Source organism: Lissotriton helveticus, chromosome 3_1 (assembly GCF_964261635.1).
Source record: "Lissotriton helveticus chromosome 3_1, aLisHel1.1, whole genome shotgun sequence".
Lineage (NCBI taxonomy): Eukaryota > Metazoa > Chordata > Amphibia > Caudata > Salamandridae > Lissotriton > Lissotriton helveticus.
The window spans coordinates 1,479,983,188-1,480,001,537 of record NC_136061.1 but is presented as its reverse complement, the minus strand read 5'-3'; the positions used below and the strand labels follow the sequence as shown (position 1 = coordinate 1,480,001,537).

Below are 18,350 nucleotides of genomic sequence, written 5' to 3'. Positions count from 1 at the left end.
CACTGTCGCCAAACCCATCTAGCTTCTTCCCTCACTTTTCTCCTGCTGCCATCTCCTGCTAAACATTATTTTTTCCCCTTTCCAACTTGTTGGTTAGGTGCTTGAGAGTGGCTCTCAATGAAGCATCATTGCTCTGCCTAGTGGGAAATCAGTGTCTTGGGGAAGACCATTGCATCCACAAGTTGCCTTCTTTATTTCTTCTTATGTTATGTGTATTTGTATAGCATACAGCTCACCTGGTAGAGTATCCTGTGACATTTTCCAATATTGTTGAATACTGGGCAGAAGTTGTTAACCTTGTTAATGAAGCAATAAATAGACACATAACTTTCCTGGAGATATTCATGCTGGGTATGTACCCCCACCCTAAAAAGTGTAAAGTTGCGACCACATTTTGGCATTGTTGTTATCCGAGTGTTAAGTGATGATGAAGTGGAAGTCGGCAGTGAATTCTAGATAAGGCTGGAGATCTAAGTCTGGAAACTGGAAATGGAATTGCTTAGGTTGGCCTGATATGAGTGTATATGGCTCCTTAGAGATACTACAAGAGGTTATGGTAAACTGGAGTTTGCACGAGCATGATATACAATGCCTCAATTAATGGGGTGATTGTGGCCCAGATGGATTGACTTCGCCCCAGACTTTCCACACAGTTGTTTAGAGACGTGTTTGTAGGGTTTAAAATAGTTGGAGTGTGCAGGGGGGGGGGGGGTACTGGTTGTTTTGGTCCTCCATTCCCCCATGTTTATGTAGGCTGGATATTATAAATATACTTTCCATTGAGAGGTCTGTGGCTGAATAGTTTGCTTACTTTTACCTAGTTAGTTTAATACAAGGGGCATCGAAGAACAAAAAGTACACCTAGAGCAGACACTACCCGTGTATCCTAAGGGATGTTATATATGAAAAGCTTATTAGGGGAAGGATGCATCATTTGGTAGAGTTTGGAAAGTAGGGCCAAGTAGGTTACTAAGGAGTGGTATTACAACCAGTAATGAAAGGTAAATTGTAATATCATTGTCATATCCTGTGAACAGCTGGTTGCAGAAGTTGCTTTGATTTAAAATAAAATAAAAACTATGTTGAACGAAAGATTGGTGACAACGTTTCAGTAATCCTTGATTACCATACACTACTTCTTTGAAAGCGCTACAGAACTTGTTGTGTTTTGCTGACTTTAATTTATTAATTCATTTTCTAAAATAAGACTTACTACTCAACTGTTTCATAAAGTGAGTAACCTTTACACTTTTAAAGTAAGCTTTTTGTATTATATCTCTTGTGCTCCTATTTTCGAACATTATAATGTTCAGCTTCCATTCACTGTAGAAACAGATTACGTATCACGCAATGTTTTTTTTCCAGAGAAAAGGGGTCACTTGAAAAGTTCATTCAGTAGCTTTTTTGCCAGATTTTTTCTCACGCTGAGTTAAATTAAACTATTACAAAACTTCAAAACATTTGTTTGATTACTTGAAGAATTGACTCATTATTTATCAGGAGCCAAACGTACTACTGAAATGTACACTGACCAAAGACATTTGCAATTTTTAAAGTCTGCCAGACACTGGCCCAGAGACAACTAAAATTAACATTGTTCTTATCTGATTTGGTAACTGTTTATAAATGTGGTCCATTTAACATAAGCTAGATACCTTATCGACAGAATCTGCCCGAAAATAAGTCATCCTGTTAGTGAGCCACTGTTTATTTTGCCATTTGAGTCAAACTAGACATTCTGTAGCTTGTTAACCAAAGTTCATACAGAATTGCATCTGATTGCTAAAGGCAATTGGTTGCAGTAAAAAGATGTCAGAAGTGAGAAATATGTGTTGTCATATGAAAAGGAAACTTTGCATTTACTTTTAAACAATTAACCGCTTAACTGTCCCTCCCAAATTCTAAACCTAATTTTTAAATCTTCAGGGAAGTTCCAATAGGCCTTTGTAGGAAACTGGATTATTGTTTGCTTTGGATAAGTGTCAATCTCCAAGGATAACTACCACCACTTAGATGTCGCACAAATTAAATCAAATAATACTGTGCTCAATCACTGGGAAATCAAAGTCAATGTGTAAAGTATTTAAGCAGTGCATACACCGGGAAAAATACATACAATAACATTTCTCAACTAGTTTTAAAATAAAGACTGACACAACGAAAATCCAGTAAGGGGAACTGGAGATATGGAGTTTTAAAGCTTGAATTGAAAAGAGTGCCAGGAAAGCACAGAGAGCCAATAATAGCAGAGGGAAGCGGTAGATCAGGACCTAGGCATTAGATTGCAGGCTGACCACCACTGGGCTCCTGTTGGATACACAAGTGTATCAGTCCCAGTGAGCGTCTTGAAGTCAAAAAAAGTTTTTAAGTCCAAACATAGAAAGAGATTTTGGCACTTTTTAAGAAGAAAAATCCTTCTTGAGTGGACCACTGCTGAAATTCTAGCCACTGCTTGGGACCAAAGGCCGTATACTTGAGGGACGTTGGTCCTGCAGGAACGATGAAGCTTCGGTGATTTCTGAATCACTGAAAAATCTCAACACAGAATGGGACATGGACATTTTTTCAGAGCTGTTTGAAGCCTTGACTGGGACGAAGATAAATTCAATCCGACATCATGGAACTATCAGATACCTTTTCCTGCAGGTCCTCCTGAGGGTTTGGAACTCTTCAGTATAAGCTTTTCACTGTTTCAGAACTTGCTTCTGCTGCCCAAATGACCACAGGAGCACACTTCTATGGCCCACAAGACCTCGGGGGAGGGCACTTCGAGACTGTCAGGCAGAGTTCCACAGCAAAGTCTATTCCAGGTCCAGTTGCCGTTGGTCGCTGGGTATTTCCAGGAGTTTTTTCTGTGCTTGTAGCCACATAGGACGACAACCAACCAACTCTTCAAGTCCACTACTTTGTCCTTGTATAAGAAGGAGCAGGCTCATTCCTTCAGGGCTCCTCTCCGATTACAGACAAGAGGTCCTGTCTTCTTCTGATTTTCCACACATCCAGAAAGTGTATTGTGGAAGGGCCTTGAGGTGCTACATTTATGCCTGGCACCAGCTGGTAGGTCGGGTAACTCATGTGCACTCCCTAACCATTGAGGGAAAAGATCCCAGGAGCACCCCTACACACATTTTCCAGAAGTTCCTGTTTGCTCTACTGTAAACAAACCCACAATGACCCTCACCCTCAAAATGAAAGATGGAAAAAATCTTGTCCCTGTGTGTAGGTCCTGTGTGCCCACTGAGAGATCTGACCTGGACAATGAGCAGTGATCTCCTTTGTGGTCACTCAAAACGGGATCTTTTTTTTTTTTTTTTGAAAACCTTTATTGATTCGAGTAAAGCAGTACAAGCGCCAGGCCAACAACCACGGAGGCAGGCCGCAAAATCAGGAGTTAAATGCAAAGGCGTTAAACATGCTTACGGCTCAGGAGTATTCACAATACAATCATAACACATGGTATGTATGCGCCACGAAACACTAGGATGGAAAAGGTTTCATTTTTATAGTTTAAAGAAGCAGCCGTGGCTATATCATCGGAGGCATCACACTACACGAGAAAAGGGAGAGATGGGAGGGGCGTATCCTCCATGCGATCAGAAGTCGGTGATGAGCAATACGGTCTAAAGCACGCTACGCCTGCCAGGGCAGGCCAGGAGTATATAGCAAACAATGGTCCACAATTTAGCGAAAGCATCATCTGAAAAACCCACCCTCCCGAAACAAAATAGAGGCAAGCGCAAATGCCCGATAGGGAAAAGGATAAAAGAAGAAGATGCAGCCAACTCTACTAAGAAAGGAAGAGAAAAAGGGACCATAGAACAAAACAAACTAAAATAACAAAACCCCCCCAACACCCGCCACCCTACATCACCGTAATGGCTATGGCCTACCCCAGTAACAGCGTGTCTGTCGCCCCAGAAGACTACCCTACAGAAAGGGAAAGAGAGAGGAAGGGAGGAGGAGAGAAACACCAAGATGGCGGAATCCATGACTACAGTAAAAGTGATGAGAAACGAAGGGGAGCCCTCCATCTGTCCCCCGGCATCACCCTCCCGTAAGTTCTATGACAGCACAGGGTGTAGAGTCCAAAAATAAAATCCAGTACTAGCAAACAATTCTCAAGGCACATAGTCGGCTTACTGCGCCATCAGGCAAGTCAGCTCGGCACACATTCGTATCAGACATCGGCTAGGGTCCACCAGTCCATAGTAGGCACCGCTCATCCTTGTCCCGTCTTATCCGTTCTAACAAAGCGCACCATAGTATCGGCGATCAGGTCAATCTGTACGGGGAGTCGAAGTGTCCAGGCGAGCGCGAGCAGCAGCACAGGAGCGTCGATTTGATATAACCAGACATATGCTAGATCTCTCTCACATTGTTCCAGGGACCCCGGCCCGGCCCGAGAGCACATCTTCCACCCGATATTCAGCAGAGCAGGGCCAGGTAGAAAAGCATCTATGTCCGACCATAGCCGGAGCGGCCCCCGGGTCATGGGAAGCACGGCCTGGGGCGCACACACCCATCGTGGTTCCAGAACAATGTCCACACGTCGTCCCAGGCACTCAGGATCCTCAACAAGAAAAGGCTCGGGAATAGGATTTTCGAGTCCGCCAATGTCGTTTAGTGCAGCCATCTTGTCGCAGCCGGGCAGAGAGTGAGGCATATCATCGTATTCCCACTGACCAGACGTTCTCGAGTGCCCCAGTGTAAACACAATCTCATCCACCTTACTACCCAGGAGTCGGGCAGATTGCACCAAGTCGTGACGCAGGGCAACAATGGCCGCCATAAGATCGCCATATTGCAGGACTCTTCCAAGCCCCCTCTCGATCGAGTCTCCCTTCTCCAGACATCCACGATCACTTTGGGGCTCAGACTCTTCGCGGTTGCATTCCGTATTGCCCATTGTGGTCACAGGCAGGGCCACCCAGATTCGGGGCAAATTTGCAGGCAGAGGGGCCTCAGGCATCTTTGTATCACTCTCGTGTCTGCCAAGGCCCAGTATAAGCTAAAAGCAACTGCCGAGTAGAACGCTGGCCTCGTACGGTATGAAGTAAGCAACAAATCCGGGAGCCGCCCGCCGGTAGCGGGACAATGCGCAAGCAGGTTCTACGATCGTGTAATTTACACCAAGCACCATGTCAGGCACTCCTCGGAGTTGCACCCGTAGCCGACAGGATATGCTGTTCGAAAATCGGCCGCTCCCCGTCAGCCATGACCCGTCCGGCACGTCTCGGTCGCTGGTGGCGGCTGTTGTTCACTCGGTGACCAGCCCTACTGTCCACTCGAGGCTCCGGACTCAGGGCTGTTGCGGGCCGCGAACCGTAGCTGGGTGGATCCTCCAAATTAAAGCAAGCGCAAGCCTCAGGATTGTGCCGCAAGTAGTCGGAGGTGCTCGTCACCACAAGTGCGCCGTTTTAGTACAGGATTACAGCTCAAAACGGGATCTTGAGGTAGCTTCCCTCCCACTGGATTTGTTTGATACCAGCTTGACTATAGGGACAAAAGCTGGGGATTTCCAAGTGTCACCTAACATTTACTTATGAGAGGGCTGGCTCCTTTGAAGTTAATTACTTTCCTGGACCCACCTGAAATGTTCTCCCTGCCAATGGAAGAACTTTCCCACCCCAAACCTAGACCTTTTTCTCAGCTCTGGGAAAATTTTTCACACCTCTTTCTCATCTAATTTCAGCCACAGGCTGGCTGGGCAGTTGCTGGAGAACTAATGCAAATTAGCATCCAGCAGTTTCATTCAGGGTAAAAGTAATTTTCTACAAGTTTCATTTCCCATATATTTTATAAACATCTGACTTTACTATTACGTTGGGTTTTTATTACATATAAAAATAAGTCTTTTAAAGGAATCTGTATCTGGTACAGGTCAACAGTTTTATAAATTAAAGTGTATAATTTATACTCGGACTTTTTCTGTGTGTAGGCTACAGCTTGACCAGTGACATTGTAGTTTTGGGCCTAGTCACTGGGGGACCTTGCCATTTCTATGTCAAACATGTTCCACTTTTGAATAGTATGCACCCTGACTTGTGGGTGGCAGAGGGCATTTAGGGATGGTTTATTTAATATTTAAAATCGGGTTTTCTTACCAGTCAAAACGGTTATTTCAAAAGGTTTGTTCAGCAGGGTTCAAGCTGCTGCTGTCACGCCTTTCAGAGTAGGCCTTAAGCCATGTAACCTCTACCAATGTAGTGGTGCAGTGGATGGCGCCATAGGTGCTGCAGTTCACAAGTGGCATTTAATTTTCCATGCTAGGGATGTATTTCTGTACCATATACTATTTTCTTATAGGAATGTTAAATGTGGCAATCCTGTGTAAAGCCTATTCTTAATTGTTTTAGGGGTCGGAGCACATACACTGATCACTGAATAGCAGTGTCAGAGATCAAGTTTACCAGCAGGCGAGTCCCCAAACAATTAAAAACTGAGGTTGACCTCCCAAAAAAAGGGGTCACTCTGCAACACCCTTGTTTTTCTCAAAAAATATCAAGGCCAAATTTTAATCTTTTTTCCCCACGTGGATTCTAACGGTACCCATGGTTTGTGGATTGCTGTGGAATAAACCATGAAAATAAGCAAATAACGCGAAATGTTTGTTTTTTTTTGTTGCAAAAATTGGGAAAAATACACTTTAGGTGCAGCTGGGGCCACTGAAATTATGTGGCAGGAGAGGACCAAATATGCTGCAAGGTTGACTAAATTATACAGCAAGAAAAGGCAAATTATGCAGCATAATGCAGCACATTACATCATTGTTTTATCATTTTCAGGTCAAAGCCTACCAGGCAGCCCAGCAGTCTGGTTTGCTGAAGACATCTTGTGGACATTTTGATGACTGAACGAGGAATGCATTCCGCTCATTGCTTATCACTTAGGCTGTCTAGCTTGAGTTCGTTCCTTTTGTTACCCAAACCTTGTTCACTGTATTCTTCCACAAATTCGCTTTCTGTAAAAAGACCTTTAAATCTTGTTACATTTGCTGTGTATTTGAAAGACAGGTCAAATGTCAAGCTCTCTGGATGTTTACTTTTCTTTCTCTGACTTGAAAGTGAGAGATTTTATGTGACAATCCTTCTGAGTATCCATGTTAAGTGGAGGTGAAAAATGTTTTATTTTCCTACCACAAAAAAAAGAACTATACTGATGTTTCAGCATTTATCAAAACTTGTACAAATTAAGCACTTTTTTGTGATTCTGAAGTGTGCTTGAAAAAAATATTTGAATACGATCAAAACACATCACTACACTAGGTTTTGACATTTGCCTACGTTATCATGTGTGTAGTGAAACAGTATTTTGGTGCAAATGTAATGGCCATTGCAATTGAAAATGTGTTGTCTGCAATGGCAGTGCACTACCACGCCATGTGTTCTCCACACTCTGCCACTCCACTCTGTGCTCTTCACTCTGCCACGCTATTCCATTCAACGACACTCAACTCCGACATGCCACTCCACTCTACACCCCTCCACTCTAACATAGTCTACGACACACCACGCCACGCCACTAGACTCCAGGCCACTCTAATCTATGTTACTCACTACACAACACACCACTCCCCTTTACGACTCTCCTATCCATTTGCCCAACTACACTCCATCCCATTCCAATGTGCCCCAGTCGGCCCCACTTTGCTATAAACTACCCCCAATTTTATCCACTCCAATCCACTACACTCAATGTACACCCTCCAATCCACTATGATCCAGTCTACCCCACTCCACTACAATCTACCCCACCCCAATCTACCCAACTCTGCCCAATCTACCCCACTTCAATCTGACCACTCCAATCTACTGCACTCCACTCCATTCTCCCCCAGTGTACCCCACTCCTCTCATTCCACTTCAATCTACCCCTACCCACCCCACGCCAACTTACCCACATCCACTCCAATCTACCCAAGTCCAATTTACCCCACTCCATTCCAGTTCATCCAACTCCACTGCAACCTATCCAACTCTTCTCCACTTTAATGTTCCCCACTCCTCTCCAATCTACCCCTCCCCAATCTACCACACTCTGCCCCACTCTTCTCCAATTTACTGCTCTCCAGTCCACTCAGTCTACTCCAATGCAGTCTAATCCACCCCACCACACTCCACTGAAATCTACCCCCTCTGCTTCACTCCAATCTACCTCACTCAAATATACCCTACTCCACACCAATCTAACAGTTCTCAACCCTAATCTATCCTACTTAAATCTTGCAGTAGGGAACACGAGGAGTACTCTCACTGAAGCGTTACATTGTTGCTGTATTGCAATGCATTATTCCACTGATTTGATTCCGGCACCACTGAGCTGATTATCCTGATACACTTTGTATGTTTGAGTGGAGTTCTATCCTCGTATCAGCCCTGAAGAAGTCGTGGTGTCATATGTCTATCGATGAAACACTTGTTGGGTGAAATGTTCTATGCTGGCTGTATAATCTACTATTGATTGGAATGTTTACTGGTTGTGAGAATTTCAACTAGCCCTTTTGTGAAGATTTATGGATTACACCTCTTTGGTTCGAACAGATGAAATGGATTAAAATGGACTGTATGTCAATTACTGTTGGACTAAAGATTGATTTTCTTATCTCTCTAAGGCTCGGAGCTTGCTACTACTCAAATCTTCCCCTCCCCAATCTACCGCATCCAATCTACGCCACTCCAACCTACCCCACTCTACCCCATCGCACACTACCTCACTCCACTCTACTTCGCTCCAATGAACTCCACTCCACACTACCCCATTCCAATCTACCCTATTCTAAAACACTCAGTCTGGCCCACCCTAATCCACCCAATCTACCCCACTCTCATCCACTCAATCTACTCCACTCCACTCCACCCTAATCTACCTTACTAGACTCCACTCCAATCTACCCCACTACACTACACTCTTCTTTAATCTATCTCACTACACTCAACCCCAATGAACCTCACTCCACCCAAATGAACCCCACTCCAGCCTACCTACAACAGTCCACCACACTCCATTCCACTCTACCCCACTTGACTTCACTCCAATCTAACACATGCTACCAAAATCCACTCCACTGCAGTCCAATGTAACCCACTCCATCTCAGTCCAATTCACCCTGCCACACTCTACCCCAAACTACCCATCTCCAGTCTACCCCATCAATCCGCCCCACTCACGTCCACCCCCTCCAATCTACTCAACTCCAATCTACCCCATCCTAACAGTCTACCCCACTCCAATCTACCCCATACCACTTCGTCCAACTCCACTTCAAACTACCCCATCTAAACCACCCACTCCTATCTATCTCACTCCAGTCTACCCCACTTCACTCCAGTCTACCCTACCATAATCCACCCAATATTTTCCATCCCAATCTACCCCACTTCTCTCCAGTCTACCCTACCATAATCCATTTAATCTTTCCCCTCCAATCTACCCCACTCCACCATAACCTACTCCACTCAATTTACTTTTACCCACTCTACTCCAATCCACCCCAGCCTTTCCAATTCTACCCCACTCCACTCCAATACATCCCACTCTATTCTACTCCAGTCTACCCTCTTCAATCTACCCCACTCCAGTTCACTCCAGTCTACCCCACTCCACCCCTCTCCAGTCTATCCCACTCCATTTTCCCCACACTACTTCCACTCCCCTCTATGCCAATCTACCCATTCCACTGTGCCCCAACCTACCACATTCCACACTACCCCAATCTGCCCCACCCCACCATACTCCACAGAAATTTAGCCATGTTGAACAGCAGCCACACTGGTGTATACCATGGCTAAAACACATTGCCAAAGCCAATTGCTCTTGCATAGGCACGACCTATTGTTTTTGCCAATGCTTGTTTACTTTTAGCAATACTGTCTAGGCAAAGATTTCACTTCATTAGTACCTGTTTAACAACCTAATGCAGCAACAAGCAACTGAGAGGGACCTAAGGTCCGACTCCATCTTGGGTAACAAGGGTTCTCAGTTTTAGCGAACCGGAGTCTCCATTTTTACCCAAATTGATGCAGAATAATTTTCGTGTCTGCCATTGACGGAGGGCATGGCTAGCCAGCTAAGATGGAAGACGCAGGTCTTTAGTGCTCTGCCCATATCTCCCCGTTTATCCTGCGGAATCTCAGAGTAATCCCGTCCCCCACATTGCAAAGTAGTGGAATTGATCACCAACACGCCAGAGCAACTGGTGATCGAAAACCAGAGATTTCCTGCCTTATGCACCGCAGCAACAGGCGCACTTCATCTGAGGCCTAGACAAGTCGCTGGAGGAACATCAAGATACGCTACAGCAGGGAGTCCCGAGCGCCTGCCGCTGAAACAACAACTCACCCGAGGCTTACTGAGGGATGGGCGCGGAGCAAGCTGGAACGTGTGAGGTGAGCAAGGCACTGGGAGGGATCAGGCGTCGCTGCCAGCAAGCTGGGTGACGAGTGGGCGGAGCTGCTGTGGGGAGACTCGCCGGGCGACAGGACTTTGCAGGTTGGGCGCTGTGCGGCCTCCCTGGAACAGCTGGACACTTGGATGTGCTGTGAGGGCTGGACACGTCTCAGCGCAGCCAGACCTGAGCAAAGCCCCACCGCAAAGACGTGATCCTGCGGAGGCGTAAGACCGCTGTGAGCACCAGCGGGGTTTAAACTGTTGCGGAACGGACGTTGGTACTAAAACGCTGGTTGCTGTAAAGTCAATAACCTAAAGACAAAGCGCTGCTCGGGAGGTGGCCCCCTTGGGCCCCGTGCAACTGAAGAAGGTGGAGGCGGCCGTGGGCCTGGGACTGGCCGCCCGTGGGCGGGGGGTAAAGAAACACTTGTGTGGCTACCGGCGGGAGGTTGGCCCCAGGCAGTAAGGGGTGAATGCAGAGAGCCCTCCTGGTGAATTCCACAATGAGCAGCCTCAACTAAGTAGGCAAGCAACGTGGAGGAAGCAGGCCTGGGATCTTCTCCTCGACAAGCAAGAAGTGAGGAGGGGCACGGCGCCTGCTCATCACTACAAGGCCTGGGACTGGAAACCGGCCGGCCGTAACTCAGCAGGAGTGGGTGACTGCGGCGAAGCACAACAAGGCCAGAAGGGCAGAGACAGCAAGTAGGGACCGAGCGGAAACAGGCCCTGGTTGGAGAACCGTGCACCAGTGCACGTAATTGGCAGAGGGAGTGAGTGCTTTGGAGCGAGCAAACCTTCACAGCATCGACCCCGTTGCAGGAGAAGAATGGCAAGTGTGCCCACAGCAGCAAGGACCAATGTGGGGGCCTGCACGGCACCAAGAGAATTGACTCGTGGTGCATGACAGGTGGAGCAGGATGGGAAGCAGGCAGGCAGTGTAACTCAGCATGCTAAACTGCAAAACTGGCCAAGCCGGAGTTCGCCAGAGACTTTCGAGCCCTGGACGTGAACAGCCAAGCACACACATAGTCGCACTACCTTTGAGTCAGATGAACACGGAGACACAGTCAAGAGAACCAGCGGGTTAGCAAGGACACAGCGGTAGCACAGGATGGGGCAAGGATGTGGGGTGTAAAGACCCTAAGAAACAGGGTACACTAACGATATAGGGTCCCTTCTGGAGGACTGGGGCAATAGCACTGCACCCCACCCACCACTACGGACAGTTCTGGGAGCACAGATTCATCCCTCGCGAGCAAACAGCAAATCAGAGACACTACAGCAAACGTAACAAGGACACCAGTGGTCCCGTAGGACAACTATAGGCGCTGGATCCTCGGACAGGTGCATTCCCCCTGGCAGCGTGCAGCGGCTCTCCACACGCAAACAGTGTCTGAGGCAAAGCAAATTGGAGAAGCAACAGGATCCTGAATCTCAAACAGGAGCAATGCATTGCTGAGAGAAATGCTGGCAGAGCCGAGATGCCTTGGGAGCCTCGCTGCTGAGCGGAGCCCACACGTGACTGGCAAGCAAACTGCCGCCATCCTGCTTTCCACGCGGCCAAGACCCGCCTGGGTCCCTCATTCAAAAACGGCAGAGCCTTAGACCATACTCTGAGCTCGCTGGAGACAAAAATAGATAAGGTCACATCAGATTTCACCTTACTGAAATCAGACTACCGGAAGGTGGCAGAGAAAGTCCAAACAAATGAACATACCCTGGCGAAATTGAAGCCAATTGTGCACAGCCATGCAACGGCGCTGCAGAATATCCTAGACAGAATGGACACCCCTAGAGACCGACTAGAAGACGTGGAGGGCTGCTCGAAGCGCAATAATGTAGCGTGGTGGGCCTTCAAAGGGGAGAGGAGGGGCAGGACCCGATGGTATACGTGAAACATTGGCTGCTGGAAATCCTCCCGGACAACGTGCTCTCACCTCACTTTGTAGTGGAGCGGGCCCACAGAGTGCCGGCTCGCCACCCGCACCCGGGAGCCATACCTCTGCTATTACTCTTCAAACTCCTTAATTACAGAGACAGGGACACTATACTAAGCAAAGCCTGCAAGCTTGCTGAGGTACGAGTGCAAAACCAACTGGTGATGATGTTCCCAGATTACACAATAAAAGTTCAAAATAGGCGGGTTCCTACCTTGAAGTGAAATGCTGACTCCGCTCTTTGAACATACAATACTCTCTTGTGTTCCCCGCGAGGTTGCGTGTTGCATGTGAGGGCCAAACGAAATTCTTCGAAGCGCCATCTGAGGTCTGGGACTGGCTAGAAGAGACAGGTCGGCTGACAAGGCCCAAACCACTAGCGAGCGGGCAGTCACCCCGACAAGGCAGAAAAAGCTGTCGTCGTGGCAGAGGGAAAAGACCTAAACTATCACACCCACAGGCAGCAATACAGGACATGGAGCAGAGAGAGATGGAGCAGAGGGAGGCCTATCACGCTGCGGCAACCATCCAGGCCTATTCCTCAGTCCGTGACTCCGGGACACGCACCCCTCAATCCTGAAGCCTGGCTGGATCATCGCCAGCGAGATCCGATGAATCGCAAATCCCTCCAGCTGCCAAACATTAGCCTGCAAATGTCAGACGAGATAATCTGAACATTGGACAAATGCTTGCTGTAGAGTATCCCTTTAATGTAAAAGTCTCCATTAGCATGATTTCATTTACGCATCACGTCTCCGCAAACACGCACCTTAGCACACTGCATGTCCACCATACGAAACGGGGAGCAAACATACCTATCACAAGAAACCTGCCCTTTCAGTCACAATAGCGACTGAGCTTTGTGGACATGCGGCGCCCCAGGGTGGGATAAGCCACCATATTATTCCTTTCACCAGTAAACCTTAGGGCGCACGATACAGCACACGATCACGCAGCACACAACCCCGTAGTTGCACATGTTACACACATCAGTTGCCACTGTTTGGCTCCCCAGTTTGTGCAGATCCCTTGATAAAGTCAATCGGCCAACCGCTTTTTATATTTTGGTATTCTGACCCTTTGTCAAAGGCAGTAGGTCTGTCTTACTTACAACAACAGCCATTATATTGTTTCATTACAAAGTCAGGCATGTGCAACAAAGGTCGGTTGGGCGCCTGTAGGGGGTTGGGTGCTGAGGCTGGCTGCAGGCCTTGCCCTGCCCACCCCCAACCTAACGCTGCACCAGGCTGAAGGCCTTGCAAAGCGGGGGAGGGGGAAGACACTCGAGAGATGATTGCAGGGACTGACCTGCGGCCTGGCCCTTTTCTCAATCCTTACGCCACTCATGGCAGTGGATGTCTTAACTTTCATAAAAAATACCATAGAAATTAACTTAAAAAAACAAAGGTTGAAGTGACGTTATCGTTAGGAAATGTAATATATTACTTTACATTAAAAAAAAAAGCTTTAGAAATGCATCTGAAAAGGGGACTGTTCTAGTTGGGTGAAAATGTCAGTGAAAACACACTATTTTAAGCGGCCAAAACCTCTAAAATTCACCAGTTATAGTTAACTCAAAAAAACTATAACTTGTGCCCTAAAGTAACTATATCTCTCCCCATGCACTGCTGATTACCTCACATATTACATCACTCTTGACATGTTCTATGACAACATTGATAACATCACTGCAACCTATGGAATAACCCAATTGATGATAACACTGTGCTTGGCGGGGGCACAAGTTATATAGTTACTTTAGGGCACAAGTTATAGTTAGTTGAGGTACCTGTAACTGGTGAATTTCAGTATTTTAGTTTGTTTGAAATGGTATGCTTTAACTAACATTGTCAGCTAACTATTACGTCCCTTTAACATCTGCTTTTTCTCAGTGCTTTTCTTTTTTTTTTTAATGATATTTCAATTCCTTATTCTAACATCACTTGAACCTTCTTTTCTGTGTGTGTGTGTCTATCTATATATATATATATATATATATATATATATATATATATATATATATATATATATATATATTGCACACAGATTCTAATGTATTCCTTTGTCTGCATATACAGGTCTGGTATATTGTCACTAGCTAATCTGATAGGTGGTCCCACCAGAGAACTGCATGCATTCAGGAGCTCATTGGTTGCCCAAGTCCATAGCTCATCACAGTCAGGCGGCTACTTCAGATGGTAGAAACTTTGTAAACTGCAGTAACTCACCTTTTTGTTGATATACCACACAAGTAGTTCTTAAGCAAGACATTTACACTAGATATGTTAGAATACCGCATCCCAAAGAGCAACACTATAGATCTTGGTAGCATACCCCTAGACTATTTGTCCTAAGTCTTGCACCTATGTCAAACAAATCTGAAATTAATAGCTGTGATCAATGTTTTAAACACTACATATGAGCCAGACCTTGTACAACTGGCAGTAGTGCATGCAATACCAACTGGGCTCTCTCACTGCCAGCTGCACAGGGAAGACAGTACTGGTGATAGAAAACCACTTATATGTAACAAAAGCTTTTGTAGAAGTGTCTATAGCATTTGCTTTCTTTGAGGTAGCCCCATCCGTGTTCTCTCATTCATACATGTATGTCTTTACACTGAGGAAGTATTTGTTAGAATATTCTGTAATTCTTTTAATTTTTTCCAGGCGATTTTTACGGAAGCCAAATGTGGCTGAAGCTAGTGAGCAGTTTGGTGAGTTTTATGTTTATACAACGTTTTTAACTATAAATGCCAAATACCCAACTGACTGCTTCTAGCCTAATTTATCACTGTGTCCTTGTTGCTATTTCATTATACTTTCTGTGTAGAGTCTGATCACAAGATCATTTTTAGGATCCTTGCTCTTATGAATTATATGCAAAACCCTATCCGAATGTGTTGAACATGGGTCCTGGAGAGTTGTATCTTCAAGAGATTTTTAGGATATGCACATGAAATACATTTGCATACAATTTATCTGTACAGGATTGATTTAAATAGTCTGCTGATATTCCACAAATTGTTTGTAGATCTGGTTGTTATGGACCTACATTGACAACCTAAATTTACATAAAGGCCATCTTTGTTGTCTTGTTTATTATATGATTGCAGATTTTTAGGTCTCACCCACCAGGCAGTACAAGTTGTCTGTTTACGAAAGACCTGTTGTGAGCTTACAGTGGACTTGCAGCTTGTCCATTGCATATTATAAGTTGGCCTTATTGTCACTTTTGTTTGCTTGCTTCCTGTTCAGACAACTTTTTTTTTTTCCTTCATGTTTGTTTTTATTTTCAACACGGGGGAAAGGGTCATACTCCACAGGAGGGTCAAATACACAGCGTTAAGCCTACAACCCTACTCGGGGCCGGTCGCGTAAAGGAAGAGCACATCAGATGGCATTAAATTCCATAGGGGAGGAGAGTTATACACAGTGTTGCGCCTACAACCCCGAAGGGGCCGGCCGCGATCTAATGGCAGAACACAACCTTAGGTGGGCCTGTGGAGCGGAGGGACCCAGTGCACCATTCTATACTATAGACGGGCAACAGGCCCGCGTGAAACAACCAGTGCAACAGAGCATCATGGTCCGAGAGACAAACAGTGATAGCAAGCAGAAGAACAGCCAGAAAAGGAGAGACAGGAAGAGGAAGAGGAAAAGGAGAGCAAGGGTAGAGACAGTGCGCGGTGAAGGGAGGACTCAAAGTTCCCGCCTGCTGACAACAGTTGCGGGACGCAGCCTAGGGGGCCGGTCATGGAAGCAATCTGTTCGGGTCGTGGGGGCGAGAGCATCTTCAAACAGTCGCAGCGCCCTGAGTTTGACAGGTACTTAGCGCGCTGTGAGAGGGACCCCGCACTCACCGGGGTACCGCCGCCACGGACCTTGTATCTGCCGCGCCACAGGGGACTACAACAACCATATTCGTCTCCCGTGTTTCCACAGGAGGAAGCCGAACGCCTGTATGAACCGGAAGCACCGCCCCTAGACCCCGGAAGAGAAGGGCGCGAACCAATGAAAGGCGCGCCGGGTCAGAACATCGAAAAAAGTGAAGACGCAGAAGAAGGGACAGGATGGCAGCACACAGCGGAAAGAAAGAGTGAAGACGCGGGACCCGTATGGACCAGTGAAGACGCGGGACCCGACTCGGGAAATTCCAGAGGCCCGGAAGAGGAACGCGAGTCAGAGGACTGGTGGCGTCTGGAGGAGGCTGGAAGGCGGCCGTAATTCAGGAAGAGTTACGGCAGGGTCGGTGAGTGTAACCGGCTCGGGGTCACACAGTGGGAGGGGGGGGAAGAAGAAGTCATAGCGGGAGGGTAGAGCACGTATCAGAAGACGGGTTGGGGAAGAAGTGTGAAAGCGGATTTTTGCATGTGTCGGCACACTGTTAACTCCTCTCCCTAGGCACCTAAATATCACCATCTCTGCATTCCTAAGACACCTACCATCCTAGACTCCTACAAGCTTACTTCCCTGAAATCCTAGGCACCAAAAATTCACCATCCCATTCCTATCCTCAACTGTTTGGTGAGAGAGCTCGGTTCTATCCTGCATCTTAGTTTAGAGAGTCACAACGGTGTGGTGAAGGAATAACCATATCTTGACCTTGTCATAAGAACCCCATTCTGACGGTCCCCTCTTGTTTCCTTTCATCCTTCTATGAGCCTCCGGAAAGACCAACCCGGTCAGGAAGAACCAGAGGGCAAGAAACCACCTTTGCCAGTTTCAACTTCCTCCAGCTCATCCCAGGAATCATCAGAAGAAGAAGAAAAACTACCTAACCAATCCATTCCTTCTCAACCTATTATCAATAAACCCATTTTTAAACCCTTATTGCAGCCTCCACGCCTGTTTATCAAGCCTGCGCTCCCACAAGTGGTGTCAGAAGTGGGATTGAAAGGCAAAATGGAGGCTGCCCTAGCAAGAATGGCCGAAAATCAGGAACACCTCAGCAAAGTCATGGAACGCTTTTTGACCGTTGTAGAGGAAGATCGGGGCAAGCTGCAACAGGTCATAACTGGACAGGGGCAGACTCACGAAGCTGCCATGGGCAAACTTACAGAAGCCCTAGGTCATCAACGGGGCCCCACTACCTTGCCATCTGTAGTGTTACAACGATATGTAGCAGGAGAAGACCCAGATTTCTTCTTTAGCAACTTTGAGCGAATGGCTACCGCCGCTTCCTGGCCCGCTGAAAAATGGGGCCAGTATTTAGGGCCTCTGTTGTCTGGGGATTTACAAGCAGCTTACCAAGCAGCTACTTTACAAGGGGCTGTTCCTTATGCAGACATTAAAAAATGTATTCTGGAAAGACTCGGAGTAGATGATGAGACTTATAGACTAAAATTAAGGCAAATGAAGGAAGGTCCCCAAGAAACTCCTCGTGCCTTATATTTCAGAGTAAAAGACATGGCTGATCGTTGGCTAAAACCGGCTTCTACTGACAAGGATGGGATCATGGCTAAGATTTATTTGGAACAGTACTTAACGTCCCTTCATCCTCCTATTCAACGTTGGGTTAGACAGCAAGCCAATCTCGCCCTGGAAACAGCCGTAGAGATAGCCAGTGCATATAACAGGGCGCAGGATTTCCAAAAAGGAAAGGAGGAATACCTGGGGAAAGCAGGGGGGCATGTTCAAAATCGATCTTCTAGACCCCCAATACCTAAGAAGCCAGAACCTCTTGCGCTTGTTCCCAGCGGCCCATTACCCAGTATCCCGTTTGTCCGACCCCCTGTGTCTGGACCCCAATGTTTTCAATGTGGGGGAATAGGGCACATAGCACGATTTTGTCCACAAAAAGAGGAACCCATGGAAATAGGAATGGCCCGTACATACTTCTGCTCTCCCCCAGAAGACAAAAGACTACCACCATATAAGTGCACCGTTTCCATGAATAGACAACCCGTTACCGCTTTAGCGGACACAGGATGCTTACACAGAGTAGTTAGACCCCAAGATCTTGGTAGCCATATTGGTCCCATAGAAGGAATGGTGGCCATCAAATGTGTACATGGGGATACCAAAC

General features: G+C 46.7%; 1 protein-coding gene across 1 annotated transcript in view; it reads left to right on the top strand.

Moving 5' to 3' along the window:
* Nucleotides 1-18,350, top strand: part of LOC144823527 (40-kDa huntingtin-associated protein-like) — an 884,224-nt gene that overhangs the window by 22,355 nt on the left and 843,519 nt on the right. The window contains exon 2 of the mRNA XM_078682113.1: nt 14,993-15,039. Within this exon, the coding sequence (XP_078538239.1) occupies nt 14,993-15,039 (47 nt within the window). The remainder of the gene's footprint in view (nt 1-14,992; nt 15,040-18,350) is intronic.